This window comes from Anguilla anguilla, chromosome 1, assembly GCF_013347855.1.
Source record: "Anguilla anguilla isolate fAngAng1 chromosome 1, fAngAng1.pri, whole genome shotgun sequence".
NCBI classification, from domain to species: domain Eukaryota; kingdom Metazoa; phylum Chordata; class Actinopteri; order Anguilliformes; family Anguillidae; genus Anguilla; species Anguilla anguilla.
Window position 1 is genome coordinate 71,573,913 of NC_049201.1, and position 16,878 is coordinate 71,590,790.

The 16,878-nt window shown below is 40.9% G+C and overlaps 3 protein-coding genes across 3 annotated transcripts; 1 reads left to right on the forward strand and 2 right to left on the reverse strand.

Annotated features, from left to right (window-relative positions):
- Window positions 1–453: 453 nt before the first annotated feature.
- Window positions 454–4,522, forward strand: LOC118209494 (visinin-like). The gene is made up of 3 exons (XM_035384819.1): window positions 454–1,061; window positions 3,444–3,555; window positions 3,873–4,522. Exons 1-3 carry the CDS (start codon window positions 681–683, stop codon window positions 3,956–3,958), a joined length of 579 nt encoding a protein of 192 aa, XP_035240710.1. The 5' UTR covers window positions 454–680; the 3' UTR covers window positions 3,959–4,522.
- A 1,077-nt stretch (window positions 4,523–5,599) lies between these two features.
- Window positions 5,600–11,541, reverse strand: LOC118209486 (germ cell-specific gene 1-like protein). Its single transcript, XM_035384806.1, has 7 exons — window positions 11,346–11,541; window positions 9,691–9,891; window positions 9,399–9,446; window positions 8,016–8,168; window positions 7,125–7,236; window positions 6,482–6,838; window positions 5,600–6,436 (listed from the first exon to the last, which is right to left on the reverse strand). The coding sequence occupies exons 1-7, from the start codon at window positions 11,539–11,541 to the stop codon at window positions 6,334–6,336; spliced, it is 1,170 nt and encodes a 389-aa protein (XP_035240697.1). The 3' UTR covers window positions 5,600–6,333.
- A 1,616-nt stretch (window positions 11,542–13,157) lies between these two features.
- Window positions 13,158–16,849, reverse strand: atg12 (ATG12 autophagy related 12 homolog (S. cerevisiae)). Its single transcript, XM_035394621.1, has 4 exons — window positions 16,686–16,849; window positions 15,433–15,569; window positions 15,118–15,180; window positions 13,158–13,430 (listed from the first exon to the last, which is right to left on the reverse strand). Exons 1-4 carry the CDS (start codon window positions 16,786–16,788, stop codon window positions 13,371–13,373), a joined length of 363 nt encoding a protein of 120 aa, XP_035250512.1. The 5' UTR covers window positions 16,789–16,849; the 3' UTR covers window positions 13,158–13,370.
- Window positions 16,850–16,878: the final 29 nt, after the last annotated feature.

Sequence of the window (16,878 nt, forward strand, 5' to 3'; positions counted from 1 at the left end):
ACCCTGATCCCCGATACCTGTTCATCCTTCAGCCATTCTTTTACATTCTGTTTCTTCGCAGCTATCGGTTCATTTGTTTCTCTGTGTTAAATCTTGTGCCTGCTTGCTATGCATTTCATAGATATTTCTTGTTAATGCTTGCCGACAATCTGCCACTCTTATCTTACATTCTTACTATAGCCTTTTTTTTAAGTCAATGTGTCATTTTAAAAGCACACTGCCTCCCTTTCTTGCAAATGAACATTGATATAATTCCTGATTTCATTGTAACATGATTTATTGCATGTTGCATTGCATGTTTTAGACTAACTAACTATGATGTACAGTGGCAGGTCCCTGTATTAGCAATTTGACAACGGACTTGTGGCGAATGCAAGGGGTTCATCTCATTAAATAGATTAAGCGCGGTAGCTCTTGGTATTTACATTGTTATTTCATTTGCAGCATCACACATCAGTTGGACTGGAGAGAGAATCACCCTTTGAAGGAAATTAAGAAGAGAAAGTGAATTAACGGGGATTTGAGTCGATAGCAGAAGAGGGCACAATAGTACTACAATAGCCAAACAAAACTGACAAAAACTTGCAGACAAAACTTGCCCACACATTGAACAGGAACCGTGTTCCAAACCTGCCAAGCTCTTCTGTAGAGGAACTAACTGCACCCTCCCTCCAGTAAAGATGGGGAATGCCAAAAGCAGCGCCATGTCCAAGGAGATCCTTGAAGACCTAAAACTGAACACCAAGTTCACGGAAGAGGAGCTGTCGCAGTGGTACGAGAACTTTCAGAAGCAGTGTCCCTCCGGCCGCATCACGCCAGGTGAATTCGAGGCCATCTACGCTCGGTTCTTCCCGGCGAGCGAGGCCAAGACCTACGCGCACCACGTCTTCCGCTCCTTCGACACCAACGACGACGGGACGCTGGACTTCAAGGAGTACATCATCGCCCTGCACATGACCTCGACCGGGAAAATGAGCCGGAAGCTGGAGTGGGCCTTCTCTCTCTTCGACGTGGACAAGAACGGCTTCATCACCAAGGCAGAAGTGGCCGAGATCTGCCACGTGAGTGACAAAAAGTCTAATGGTTAATGGTTAACGTGATCAAACTGTACGGCTACAGAGTTTCTATAGGTGTGGTTTAACCTTCTGCTGTACATCAAGATCAGGCTCCCACAGACAAGGGTCAAAATCAACCACTATCTAGATAATCTATGGTTACAGCCATGATTATTGGATCTCTCTGACCAGATTGCTTTGGCTACCTGGCCACTTGAATCACTTCAGACACACAGTCAATCCAATTAATGATTCAGTGTCAGACTATGTTGCTATTTATAATTAGAGTTAATTGCCTTTCTTGTGTGTAGGCCTACTGCTTGAAAATGGGGCCGTTTGGATGGGTGTTAATGGGCATAGTACCAAAGGTTCATGTTGTAGAGGTAGTAATATATAGGTCCCTTTGTTTTTCAGGTATGCTCTGACTGATTAATCCCAAAAGGCTTACATACAAAGGGTTGTATCTATAAGAAAGAAACTAAGCAAGCTGTGCTTAGAATCTAAATCAAAAAGTGGAAAAGAACTTAATCTGTGCTAGGTTGTAATTTAAATTGAGAGCAGAGAACAGGGTTTGGGGGGTGTGAAATAAAGAGACTATACTGTACCTTGGACTTTGTCTGCAAGTGGCATGATATCTTACCAATGACACTAGCATCAACATAAATCTGATGAACCAGGATTATTATTGCCAGACACCTTGTAAGAGTCTTCTTGTGATCTATATCCAAATTCCTGATTAACAGTTAGATATACTTACTGTTAATCTTCATGGATTTACATGCTAGGATATGGAGATGTGTGCTTATTTGGGGACAAGTTTTGAGGCTTGGAGTAAGTGCACATTTCCAATCAGGCAATCTTCCCGTCACCTCAAAAATGCAGTTCCGTCGGCAAAGTTTGATTCCATAGCTGCTGATTTAGTTCTGTGGAACTGTTTGGCTCATGACTCAAAAAACTGTGTGGCATGAAGATATAAAAGCCCAAGTAAATCGCTGTGGATGTGCTTTGATCCCCATAAAATACGCCGGAATTGATGACAGCATAACGCGAAAGCAGGACCTCGCATGTCTATCTACACAATTTCTAATTCATCACCTATATAGTGGAATATGAAGCCAAGATATTATCAGCACAGCTACTTAACGGTCCAGTCCAAACATACCAATGTAATTTTTACGGAGAGTAAATTGTAATCGTTTTTTCTTTTTTCTTTAAAAAAACTTGTGGTCACGATGCAAGCTGTCAATAGAATGCTTTCATATGGTGGTTTAGGCCTATTGCTGAAGCTGCACAGGACTGTTGAAGACGCTAATAATCATTAGACAAAAAAACAGATTCTTATGAGTTCATGATAAGCATACTACTGGTTAAAATAACACTTCCGTGTGTATCCACCTTCAATTAGCACTTGACAACGCATTCATATGATGCTACCCGATGCATAACATTTAAACCACAGCAATGACAATACACGGCATATTTTGGGTAGCTGTACACAATAAGTATTGTATCTTATTGAACCTGTGTTTTGTAGTTGTCCATGACCATGAAATGCACTTTTTGTACGTCGCTTTGGATAAAAGCGTCTGCCAAATAAATGTAATTAATGTAATGGATAAATGGGCTTCATTGAACCTGTACGTAAGTTTTCATATGTAAACCGACTTAATCAAATTGTGTAAGTAATCGATAAAATATTATAACTATGTTCTCCTTGCTAGTATCCGTTATTTTACCTCGGAATTTAATTATCATTCACAATAGCGCGAACACAACAAAACATTTTAAAAGGAAGACTTAAATTGAATGTTATGAACCCTTTTAAGGGTAGGTGGCAGCACAGTTGCAAAAATAACGGATTACATTGAGGTCTCAAACCTGGACTTCCCTGTGTATTACATGCTGTTAAATGCCGCTTTAAGGTAAACGTTTTGGGATATAATTACGTTCGATAATAGATGTTCATTTCAAATTGGTTGTGAATGAGTATTCAAGAATAAGCCTGACTCAGGAAATGGTGCAGCACCCTGTAGATTTTTGTTGTAAAGAGAAACATTAACCATTCAATAGACCAGGGTCCTGTTCTCCAAATCAGGATTACTGTTAGCCAGATAACTGCGCAAAAGAAAAACAGTTCTTTTTACTTTAGTCCATGTTCCAGGTTTGGGGGTGAGGGTCCTTGTTTTACTTAGTGCAGTTATCCATCTAACTCAGTGATCCTACTTTGTGGAACAGGCTCCTGGGGGTTTTCAACCTTTTGTGATTCAGGAACCCACATAGAGGCCCAAAGGCATCCAGGGGACCTCCATCATAAGTTAAAAAGAGTTATACTTTAAAAAGTATTTTATATCTTGAAATATTTTCCAAAATCATCTGTTCCCCTTTTAGGCCTTGTTCAAGCTCATCCCTGCAAGTGAACAGACAAGGCTGCCAGCAGATGAGAATACTGCTGAAAAGAGAGCCAGCAAACTGTGGAGCTACTTCAACATAGCAGAAGACGGTAAAAACAAAATTTCCAAGCGTACTGTTAATGTCATCTCTTGAGTCTAGCTTGCGATATTCAGGATGCATGTGGATTTGAAAAAATCAAGCCAGCCAAAGCATGTGATTTGTGATGCTTTGTATGTTGTGTTGTTTTCACCTGGAACATACGGTATGTGAGGGAAACTAGTGACTGGGGGGTCTGGTACACAGTACTTCACATAGTCAAACATTGCAAGAGTGTAGGCCTACTTGCAAAACGGAGATGTGAATATGGCAGTATTTATGTGAAAGACCTTTGTGAAACTGTCCTCTGTGCGTCGCTCTACCTTTTAGGGAGGCTGACTGAAGGAGAGTTCATCAAAGGAATCCTAGAAAATGAAGACGCCCTTCATCTCATCCAGTACCAGCCCCAGGAGTAATATGATTCCTTTATTTCTCCTCTCTCATTTATCTCTTGCTTCCTTTCACAAGCGAAGGCTGTATACTGTCTAGTCCAGTCTGCTCACTCAGTCTTCTCTTTATTTAATTTCATCCTTGACGCCAATGTCATTACATAACCATAACCCAACAGTTGAAGGAAAGACATAAGTATCAGACTGCTGTCGCTCTTGTATCACTGTAAGTACAGCTGCCAAGATGAAGTGATTACATAATATAAATTGCACATCAGTTAATACAACTTGCAGATTTTGGGTAATTGTGAGTTCTCAACCCTGTTCTGAAAATCTCTTTATTTATTATTTGTTATTGAATTCATTTAACTTTCTCAGCTAACTATTAGGTTTTAGGTAAATAGCGGCAATACCAGTAGATAAAGGGGAGGGAGGGCCTGAAGTAAACATTTAAATAGTAGAAAATATTTTAGTTCTATACCAGAGACAATGGGAACATGACTGATTGTGTAGACTTGAAATTTGTGTGTATTTGTGTCCTGGCTTTTGATCAAAACAGCCATATTGTGTCATAAAGGTTTTTATCATTAATATGACTGATATGCATTTTGTGTGTGAACTGGAACACTGGTATATGTGTGCAAGCAAAGGTATGCCCTCTTACGTGCCTGAAACTATGTACATAGAGGGTAAGGACCCACACATCACAATCTGGCCCAAATGTTCAATTCTGTGATTTACAAACTTATATTGGACATAATATGGGATAATCTCTTTGTCCACATAAACGTTCTGCACCGTCTTGGCAAATGGCTATGTTTTTACGATATTAATCCTGTGTGTGAATGTGTATGTGTCTGTGCACGGTGCATGCGTGCGTGTGTGTGGTCCAACCCATTTTATGCCCTTGTTCCCTCTTGCTCACTGTACTTCTCTTCTCCCCATCTCTCACTCTTTCCTCCTTTCCTCCACTCCCTTTAACTTGGGATTACTGGCATAATCTTCTGTCCATCATCTGAAAGTGGACTTCACAAAATCTCTTTCCTTGTAATCTTCCCATGCCACTGTTTGTACAAATGTGAATGCTGAGCCGTTCTTTTCCCTGAGCAGAAATCCATCTTTAATGCAGCATAATAAATTACAGTAGCTGTAAGCAGAAAGGAAGGCTATAAACTAGATAAACACAAGGGGCTGTATTCCACCTAAGACACATTAAAGAAGAAAGAGGAAAATCCATCACAAAAAGTCAAATACTACTGCAGAATGGACAACGGCAGTGAGTTTTATTTTCACTGATATTGATAAATGCTGTAACAATGATAATAGTTACAGGTTTGTTCGTACCGTAGTTTGATGTAACTAAGTTAATATGAAATAATGACTATTCAAAAAGGTGTATTACTACGATATTAATTATTGCATTGCCATTTCTATAATGTCTACACTGTATTTAATCCATTTATCGAAAACATTCACCGAAAAACATGACCCATACAACATAATTACAAGCTTTACCAGGTAATTATTTCATATTTTTGTAAATTAACGGCAATTTCCAAAAATTAGATATAGATCACTTCCTGCCATCCTTTAACATAAGATAAAGGTAACTTACACCAAAAAATTATGGATTAGTAGTAGAAAACCATATGGTAATCCATCAGCGATTATAAAATATATTCATCTATTACTAAGTACGGAATCTATCATTATCTATAAAATAACAAATAGTCACAGGATCAATCCAGAAATATATTTTATCTTTCCTGTGGCTGAATTAAATTCAGCCAAACGTGAAGCAATATGAAACCAGGCTAATTATGTTTTTATTCAAGTGTATTTGAAATTTTGTTGGCATAAAATACCTCTCATAATACTTTTGAGTCTATTCACTTCCACAGTCATCACACTGATAGGTTCATTGCAACAGGAAGTAAACTAATCATTTGTAAAGGAAAATTGCACAGTTGCAGGTCTGTACTGTAGCACTTCTGAGGCCTGGAAAATTATATCATGAGCTGCCCTTATATGTGGATGTCAGTATGGTAAAGTTAATCATATCTTAAATACACAAATTTGAACCAAGTAAATAAACAAAGCAAATGTGTAAAAGCAAACTAATGTAAATGTAAAGAAGCTTTCAAGAAAATACTTTTTTAAAGACCATGAAGTACTAGACCACCTGATTACTGTATATATGGCACATGCAAATGCTCTCTTGCGCAATATTATACACTATATTTCCTTCCATTTCACTTTGGAGCAGCACAGTAAATTAAGAAAGTAAACAACTAAAAATAAAATGTATTCTTGGTTTAGTTTTATTAACTTAGTTCGATTCAGCCAGTGCATTTCCTTATTGTCGGCCAGTCATTTTCTCCCATTGGCTGAAGGCTGATCTTTCACGCTGATCTTTCCTGTGGACACAGTGAATCACTCAACACCCCCCTATGGTACTCAGCACAGACAATGGCCCTTTTTCTCTCCATTTCCTCCTCTATCTCTCTCTCACATTCCTCGCACCCTTCCTCTCTCTCACAGGTCGCGTACCCGTCCTCTCTCTCGCAGTCCTCGCACCCCTCAGTCCCGCACTCCCCAACCAGCGCCAGCGTGGGCGCCTCTGCCATCCCCACACCCACCCCCACCCCCCTGCCCATCCCATCCCCATCCCCGACCCCATCCCTGGGCCACACTGTGTCAATCAGTCCGTCCTGACATGGCAGCAGGCCGTTGATGGAGTAGACTCCGCCCCCTGGGACCACCTCGTCGTAGGACGGGGCGTAGTTGGCCCGAGCCTCCTCCGTTCGCAGTCTCTGCCAGCGCCGGATCTCAATGAGGGTTTTGGTGTAGGAGTTGAGTGTAAAGACAGCTGCGGCCATGCAGCAGCTGAAGGAGATCCAGGCCAGCCTGACACACAGAGAGAGGAATGAGCTGGTCAGCGCATTCAGGATGAACAGGATGCCACATTGTCCTGGGTGCACACCAAAGCCAGGGACAATCAGGGCTATATAAAAATGCTGACTGAATATGAACTACCCGGAACATGCTATGCGATCACACTTATTACTCAGGTATCACAGTCCCGTCTGTTTGAATTTAACCTCATGTCAGTACGATGCCACATGTTCACTTTTATTGTGCTCTGTCAAGAAATATGCTTATGAATTATTATGAATCTGAATAAGGCACCTACGCAAACGACCACCCATAATCCCAAGTCTGGGGTCTCCAATCCTTGGGTCCCATGCTCACAGTCACCTGGAACACGGTGGTGTACATCATGTGAGCCACCATTCCCATTAGTCCTGAGACGAGAAGGTGGGGGGGGGGGGAAGAGAGAGAGACAGAGAGAGAGAGAGAGAGAGACAGAGAGAGAGAGTGAGAGAGAGAGAGAGAGAGATCCCCTTTAAATTATTCTGTATTACATGAAAGACTCTTAATCATACTCATGAGTTTTCTATTAACAATAATCATTCAATTTGTAAAATTGACAGAATTATCACATTATCACATCACATTATTATTCCTATTGTCCTTAACGTATGTATAATGAATAAGCAGCTGTTTCGAAATGTAATCATTCCAGACCAGCAACTTAATTTCAAATTAAAGCCACTGAAGGGAGTTATGTTCTCACCCCAATTAGTGTCCTGTAAAATAAATTTTATTTAAATTAAAGATATGAATCATCACTGCGCAGAGAACCACACATATCACTGAATGCTTTAGTACTGTCTTTATATGTGTACACCTCAGTCTGTGATGTCAGACAGTAAAGAAAATTAAATGAATCAAAAAAATATCTATCAAAATAAATAGAGTAATAAACAATTACCTCCAGAATCAAACCTACAGAAATCATCACTGTCTGTGTATAACTCAGGCTCTGCAGCATGAAAACTAATTGAATAGCAACATGTTTTTTGGTTTTTCGTTTGTTTTTTTTTACTGGTATAATAATGGAACACGTCCAGAGAAAACAAATTCAAATGTAATTTTCTCAGGACCAAGAAATAAGGAGTTGGGGGGGGGGGGGGGTGTGATGGAGATTCGGAGAGAACCCCCGAGCTGAACAGAGGCCCACCAGACAGAACCGTGCAGATGGCGGCGTAGGCGTTGATCTTGAGCGCGTGCATCTCGCTGCGGGAGCACAGGACCTCCAGCCACATGAGCAGGAAGCCCATGGACAGCAGGCTGATGTACATGATCTCTGACACCACGGACAGCCACAGGACCCCTGAAAGGGAGAGGGCAGCGTCACCGACACAGCGGGACACTGACACCACAGACAGCCAGAGGACCCCTGGAACTAGGGAGAGGGCAGCATCACCGACACGCCTGGACACTGACACCCGATTCCACTGATGATCAAATGCCGAGCCGGAGACACACATTCACACTGGCGTTCAAACACACAACCACTAACGGAAACAATAACGCACATTCATGCTAACAGTCAAACAAAATACCACTGATAGGACACTGATACACATTCACACTAAAGAGCCTGATTTACAAAGACCTTTAGCACATGCAAAACCTATTTATCACATGCAAAACCAATAACATGGCCAATGATTGGCCGTAGTATTTGTTTTGCACCAATCACTGGTTGCATTATTAGTTTTGCATGTGCTAAAAGGTTTTGTATGTGGCTAAAGGTCTTAGTAAATCAGACTCCAATGAGGTACATATCCACACTCAGTCAGTACACACCGTCACTGACACCCAATAACATCAACGTCACCAATTCAGCAGTTACCGAAACACATAAAAATATCCAGCATGAGAGATTTCATACACATAAGCTTTTAAAATCTTGAGTAAAGCATCCGTGGAGTTTGTTACAGTTACAGTTTCTTTCATGTGTGGCATTCTGTGCTGCAGGAACACATTCATACTGACACAGAGAGGGACTGAGACAACGTACACAAATGAATTATGATGACATCACGGGGGAAACAGGTTACACGTCCAATGCAAAATCACTGACATTCTGCAGTCTAGGAGGGAAATAAGTAATAAGCAATACAGCTACACTAGTCTTTCTTTAATAACCTTGTATTCTTGTTTCTTGTCGCATCCCCAATCTGGAATGCCTAATCACATTTATAAGCCCATCGCATGGCTGAAGCATCCCCCACGGGTTCAAGGGTCCACGCAAGCATGCGTGACCTCCAAAGCACTTCCAGCTGTTTCTTCTGTTCACTCCGCACATCAGCTCAGCTGCACAGCCATTGTGCTGTAGAGGACTGCGTGTACATGTAATGTGTGCATCACTGAACTAGATACTGCAGCTAGACACACCACCCAAGAACACCATCTGCAGCGTGACCGGAAGGACAGCATTGACTAATCTGTGGAGAGCAGAACGACACGGTTGTGTACCCTCATTTACTAAAGGTGCGTGATGTATAAGGGACAGGCAGGTGTCCTTGCGCGCAAACATGCGAAAGTGAGGATTCACCTTGAGTCTCTCCTGGAGTCAGCTCAATGAAACTGCGGCACTGTTCCCCTAAAATAAATTGAAAAATCAGTTTCCATGAGGTCAGTGGCTCGCACACAATAATTCACTTCTCGGTTGTCAAGTACATTTTTTCCTTGTCTGTCTTATTCTCGAGTGCCTGTCCCTTTATTGCCCAGGCTCATATTATTGATATTCATATTATTCGCATTCTTCATGAGCCAGGCTCTGATAGAATATGGCTCCACTCTCTATTTCTCTTTCTCACCCACTCTTTTACCCTCTCCTTTCTTACCATCAGTGTGTTTCTCGCAGGACTCCCAGAAGCCCGTGTGGAAGTATCTAAACATGAATTTGTCCTCTCCCGTCTCCCAGATATAGTGGACCGCGTTGGCCAGCTGCCTCTGCCGAATCTTGAGGAGCTCTTCCATTCTCTTTGGTGAAAGCGTTGAGATGGGTTCCAAGGACTCGTTTTTGGGATCACGCGTGGGCTTCTCTGAGAGCAGAAAGAGACGCAGTGGCAAAACCGGGTCACAAGCCTAAATATGATCTGCCTGAGAAGTAAGGATCAGTGCACACAGGGACACAAGCCAGCTCAAGCCAGCAACAGAATGTAATGGCAATGTGTTTAGACTATAAAAAACCAATAGCAATTTGAAAATTTTGACACACGATAAATGTAGTTTAAATGTACAATAACCTGACCGTATATGATAGTAGGGTTCATTTTCCAAAAATAACTGGATGGAAAATAAATGAATCACTGTGTAAATGAACCAATATGATATGAAGACTTAAACAAAAACTTGAAAATGACATTTCAGTCTTTACTTTCCACATAGTGTTAATTTGTTATTGAAAATAAATGTCAAGACATAATAGCTGTTGTTATGTATGCTTGCATAACAATGTCAGCCAGGAACTATTTGATTTATAAGACTTCCTGACATAACTCTAAACAAGGTGAATTGATTAATAACGTTATATGAACTACAGTCTTTAAGTCCTTTGTGTTTAATCAGTGACTGTGATTTTCTGGCTCTGATCTCCTTAAGGTTTTTAGAGAATAATGGACTGAGAACACAGTAAGATGTTGACTTAGTCCGTGAGGAATCAGTGATACAGCATATAATCTCTTCCACAAAACAATATGTGGGATTAAAATGGATCAGTTGCCCGGTGCATTCACTAAGTAAGTAAATAGAGCAGACAGTGTACAACCTATGACATTTCTCAGTTAGAGGGGCAATACTCCTCTGTTAAATGTGCTCTGCTGTTGTACATAAAGAGCTGAACCTCTTTAAAAGATTTCCCTACTGCTTGAAATACTACAAAAAAGGGAGCCAATCTGAGTTGATTTGATCTCTAGAGTTAACAGTAGTCACTGCCTTCTGATCTTGCTATGGACACCCAGCTATGATTAACATTGTTCAGCTGCTGTAAGGAGATCCTGTGACAGAATGTTGAGTTTTGGTCCAACATTATGGAGGCTCAGAAATTACTATATGTTGACTATATTAAAAGCCGATTGGAGTATCTATGGTGTTTCAGAGTATCTACAGAGCATCTATGGTATAGTGGTCAGGGCAAACAAACTCACCAGTGGATTTGAATAACAGGTACAAATCCTATTTGTTCCTAACAAGTATACGCTAATGTGCTAGAGCCCAGGCAGTACTTTGTGAATGTTGGCTCAGTTTAAGGAAACCAAGTTTAAACAATAACAAACGCAGTCACACCAATACCAGCACCAGCAGCCAGAACAGAAGATGAGCCTTTTCTAAAAATAATAATTTAGCCACTTCGGCAAAACGACCCAATTCCAATCAACAGGTAATCACCATTGGTCATACAAATCACGACGAAACACATTGAAAATTTTTGGGTCCACATGAAAGCCGCCTGCTAAAACGGGCAAGCTGACATGAGCTCCCGGCACAGGCCCCTTACCGGTGGTGTACGGTTCGCTGTTGTTGGCCCCGCAGTTCTTCATCTTGACGGGGGAGAGGCACAGAGGCTTGACCACCTTGTGCGTCCCCTCGCACCAGTAGGAGGTGCAGAAGGCCAGGACAGAGAGAGCCAGCGCCATCGAGGTCAGAGACAGGGAGAGGAAAGAGCGGGAACGCCGAGACATGTGATCCAGCATGACGGAGGGACAACACAGCGACGGAGATACCACAGAAGAGAAGGAGACAATGCTGTGGAAGAGACAATACTAAGGGGGGAAAGAGAAAAGGAGACTGGCTGAGAGAGAGAGAGAGAGAGAGAGAGAGAGTGGATGATCAAAGCAGATGAAAGATGTGGGAGAAAGAGGGTGGTGGGAGTAGAAGAATAAAGTCAATAATCAAGGAGCCAGGGGCAGATGGAAAGGGAAACGATAAAGAGACGGATTTAATACAAGAAAAGGACAGATGGGGAGAAAGTTTTGAGGAGTGTGGTAATACGGTTGCCTGTCTGTTGACTTACTCTTCTAATATGGCTGCATAGTTCCTGATATTGAGAGTGAGCCTTGTAGAGTGTGCCGGCACAGAGATCAAACAGCATCTTTATAAAATAATCAGCCTTGGACAAAAGGAATCAATAACATACGGCAGATTGTAGCACGCACAAAAAAAACTTCTTGAATGAAACCTTTGAAACTTTTCTCATCTATCCTGTTTTATTCCTCTTCCACTCAAGAATTTCTTTCTTTCCTCAGTCCTGACAGAGAAAAATAGAAAAAAAATCATGTGATGTATTTTTTTCTTGATGGAATTATAAGTAAATCTCTCAGTCTCTCACTTTACTTAATCTCTTTTCTTAATCACTTTTCTTAATCTCCATTAATCTGTTTTCATTCTGTACAATTCCATTTTATTTGTATGGTGTGTTTTACAGAGACATTGTCACAAATATGTGTACAGTGGAATTACAAAAGAAAATTGGGCAAGAAGAAACCAGGCCCAGGAAAAGAGGCAGTGGAAAAAATATCACCTACACTAGTATTTCACATTTTAATGACAAACTCAATCATACTTTCACAGTCTTGATTCTCAAATTCACCAATTCATTTTAATAAGCCAGTCCTTTGTTTGAAGCCACTATTATCTGTGCTTGCTATTTATTCCAATGTACAAATTCACCACAATGCACATCATTTATTCATTCATGGACTTCCTATGTGGTGAAGGAGAACAGGGATTTAATTTTGTGTGTAGCTCCATTTGCTTTTCAATGCATGCCTTACGTTTTGCATGCCACAGCCAAATTAAGAGAGACTTGCATACAGGATGCCATATTAAAGATTTTGCTGGTAAATTCCTGTAAACACATTTACCACAGCTGATATAAACCTGTCCTAGTATATTACTCACAATTTGTTCTCATATCCCTCTCATTCTTTGTTCCAGGTGTTTTTTTGCACTGCTCCGGTCATATTTCTGGATTTCCTGGAACCTTTCACCCGACATGTTATGTTGCATTATGAAAGACAATTCTTTCTTCCCCATTCCTCTTATTCTCATATTACATTTCTCATATCCATATCATATATGTATTCCTATCTTTTTTTAGGTATCATTTAATCGCAGAGTTTGTGAGTCCCGTCTCCCTCTGAATCAGGACTTATGTCCGGCAATGTCCAAGTCAGTCACATACCTGGAGCTGATCCCGCTCAACTCAGTGTCAACATTTAGTTTACGAACATCTTGTATAGTACACTCCTGAGTGAAAGTGAAATTCTCCTCTCACGCTGTTAACAAAACGACTAAATCACAACAAGCAGACCTTGTTAAACCAATTTATTTACAATGGGATATGTACAGAAAATAGAAACAAGAGCTGTTAATGGTAACACTAGCATTCGTAATAACAACAATTGTAAAAACAACCTAGTGGGTGAGGCCAACATGTCTGTAGGATGTGCAGTGTCAGTTTGTGGGAGGGGGCAAAAAAGCAAAAAAAAAAAGAAAAAAGAAGAGGATCCATCTCAGAATCTCAGCCCCAGGCTTGAGATTTACAATAATGAAGAACCAGCTTCCCGTCACTGCCAAAACACTGCAAAGAGAGGGGGTGTCATTTCTGTTCATACAGCGCACACCACAATAATAGCATCGGTCAAGGGATAGAGACAGGGATAGGGAGAGAATAAAGCAATACATTTTCAACCCCCTTGTGGACAAATCCTACAATTGCTGTTGACTTCATACATTCTTTAAGGGGCAGGCAACCTAATATCATTATGCGATATGCCATCCTTGACCTCAAAAATAGTTTACATACATAATGTGGCATTAAGAGACTAAATCATCCCTTATAATAAATTTTTTCATATATAACATTTATTAAAACAGTTAAAAGGGCTTCACAAAAAGTTTAAACATCATCCCTTAATAGACAATAAAAATGTCTCAATAAAAATAATTAATTTATAATAATTAATTACCTGAGCGGTAATAGCTCCTCAATCAACTTTAATAAAACTCATACCAGATCAATCATGATTTACTATATACACTACACTTCCAAAAGTATGTGGACACCTGAAGATCACACCCATATGTACTTGTTGAACATCTCATTCCACAACCATGGGCATTAATATGGAGTTGGACCCCCCTTTGCTGCTGTACCGCTACTCCACTCTTATGGGAAGGCTTTCCAGTAGATTTTCAAACAGGGCTGCGATCCAGACACAAGAGCATTAGTGAGGTTGGGCACTGATGTTGGGCGTAAAGCCTGGCCCACAGTCGGCATTCCAATTAATTCCAAAGGTCTTTGATGGGGTAGAGTTCAGGGCTCTCTGCAGGCCAGGCAATTCTTCCCCACCAAACTCAGTAAACCATTTTAAGGGACCAATCTATATGGACCTTGCTTTGGGCACGGGAGCACTGCCATGCTGAAACAGGAAAGAGCATTCCCATAAAGTTTGAAGCACACAACTCTCTAGAATGTCATTGTATGCTGCAGCATTAAGATTTCCGTTCAACTGGAACTAAGGCCCCCCCCCCCCCCAAACCATGAAAAACAGCCCCAGACCATTATTCCTCCTCCACCAAACTTTAGTTGACACTATGCATTCTGCCCCAGATTCGTCCGTCAGACTTCCAGATAGTGAAGCGTGATTGATCACTCCAGGGAACTCGTTTTGACTGCTCCGGAGTCCAATGGTGGTGTGCTTTACACCACTCCAGCCAACACTTGGCAATGCACATGGTGAACTTAGGCTTGTGTACGGCTGCTCGGCCATGGAAACACGTTTCAAGAAGCTCTCGATGAACAGTTCTTGTGCTCATGTTGTTTCCAGAGGTAGTTCAGAATGCTGCTGTGAGTGTTGCAACTGAGGACAGATGATTTTTTACAAGCTATACACTTCAGCACCCAGTGGTCTCGATCTGTGAGCTTGTGTGGCCTACCGCTTCATGGCTGAGCTGTTGTAACTCCTATAGGTTTCCACTTCATAATAACAGCACTTTCAGTTGACTGCGACAGATCTAGCAGGGCAGATATTTGACAAACTGACTTGTTGGAAAGGTGGCATTCTATGACAGTGCCACGAAAGTCACTGGGCTCTTCAGTACACCCCATTCTACTGCCAATGTTTGTCAATGGAGTTTACATGGCTGTATGCTTGATATTATGCACCTGTTAGCAATGGGTGTGACTGAAATAGCCAAAACCACTCATTAGAAAAGGTGTCCACACACTTTTGGAAATGCTGTGTACATTCTGAATATATACTCACTTCAAATAACACACCCACGTCCTGGTCAGGCGATGGGGCAAAAGACTGATTGACATAAATGAACTGAGGGAGAGAAAAAGCAGAGGAGTAGAAGAAATGGTAAATACAGAAATATGAATGGAGTACACAGATACCAAACAGGGCTGTTAAATATGTTTTAAAAACACTGCAAGAGAGCAACTTGTAAAACGACTGTTTAACAGACAATGTCTGTTTGTATATTCAGCAGCACACTGTGAAGCCGCGTATTAAATACACCTACAAACACACATATAGCAAAGTTAGCACTTGCTATGTGACACGTCGCTGACTCACCAGTTGTTCACTGGGCTCCATCTTGAGGAAGCGCGAGATGAAGGAAGAAAGCGACTGCACAGTTCTTCCCCGTTCCACCGCCCATTTCTTTGTCTTCATGATAGGAGTGTCCCCTACCGCTTTCAGCAGAACGTCAACTGTGAGACAGATATTGAGCTGGTCAGGTAGTAAGACAGCAGGCCTACACAGTATGCCTACACAGTGACTGGACCCTGCTGTTAAATTCACATGAATGACAAGATGTGAAAGAAACTACTGAATATACTGCATCTACTAGGCTACATAATGTAGATTCAGTCACATAAGATTAGATAAACAATATTGACCACTTGTTAGATAAATTATTAATTGGCTCAATTACATGAGAAAATATATTTACACAGAGTTGCAGAAATACCCATGGCATTTACACACAATTAAGATGCAAGGAATTCACACAAACAATTTGTAAAAATGTGCATTTGATGTGTAATTCATACAAATCAAAATGCAAGTGCATAATCATTAATTACTTGTGGCAGCAACACAAGTTTACCGCAACCACGAAATCAACATAGAACACATATGTCCTCAGTACAATAGAATAGCTAACACAGTAACTATACAAGTAATTAATGTAAAGTATATATTTGTTTCATATATCTGTGTCCTGAGTAGAGCTTGTGGCTACATATTCTGAATTCGGTGTGGTAGCTACATAGCCTACTCCCAGGATGTATACAAAAGCTCCATTGTTAGGCACAATAATCGCATTCGTTTAACCAGGGTGTAAAAGATTTACGCTAGCTAACGTTAATTTATCTGAAGTTGGCTTCCTATCGTTAGCTACCAAGACTGACTACATAATGTGTGGCTAAGTTGGTCCTAAAGGTAGGGCAGCGTCAGCCTTGCGGTTGACAGCTACTATTCATTTTTTGATGCTAACAGTCAAACTGAGCTATTTTCTGTTACAACAGAGGTTGATATGTAGCGGTATCAAAAGTGTCATAATTAGTTAACATCAGCTAGCTAGCAAAATAGCAGCATGTACGGAGGAATTGTTCCAAATCAGTCACCGATTGGTTAATCCCTCAAGAGGTATTCTCTCCAATGGCTAGAGAACCGTCAGTCATATCCTTGTGTCATATTTACGGAAGTATGTTACATTGGTAATTAGCTAGAAATATATTGCAGCTTTCACCTTAGATCGCGTTAAACAGAGCTAACAGGCTAACTTGGTTTATAAACATATAACATGTTTTGTAATATTTTACTTTTTTTCTTCTCTTCATTTGTCCCAGAGTTTTCGGCAAGAGGTGACGCGGTCGTAGGCTCATCTTTTGTAGTTTCGGTGGGAGACTCTGCATTTTCAGACATGTTAAATATAATGGCAAAGTCTGTTCTGTCTTGCGTTGCGCCAGGGATGACGCTACAATATGTCTGAACAACTGAACAGTTCATTGGTCT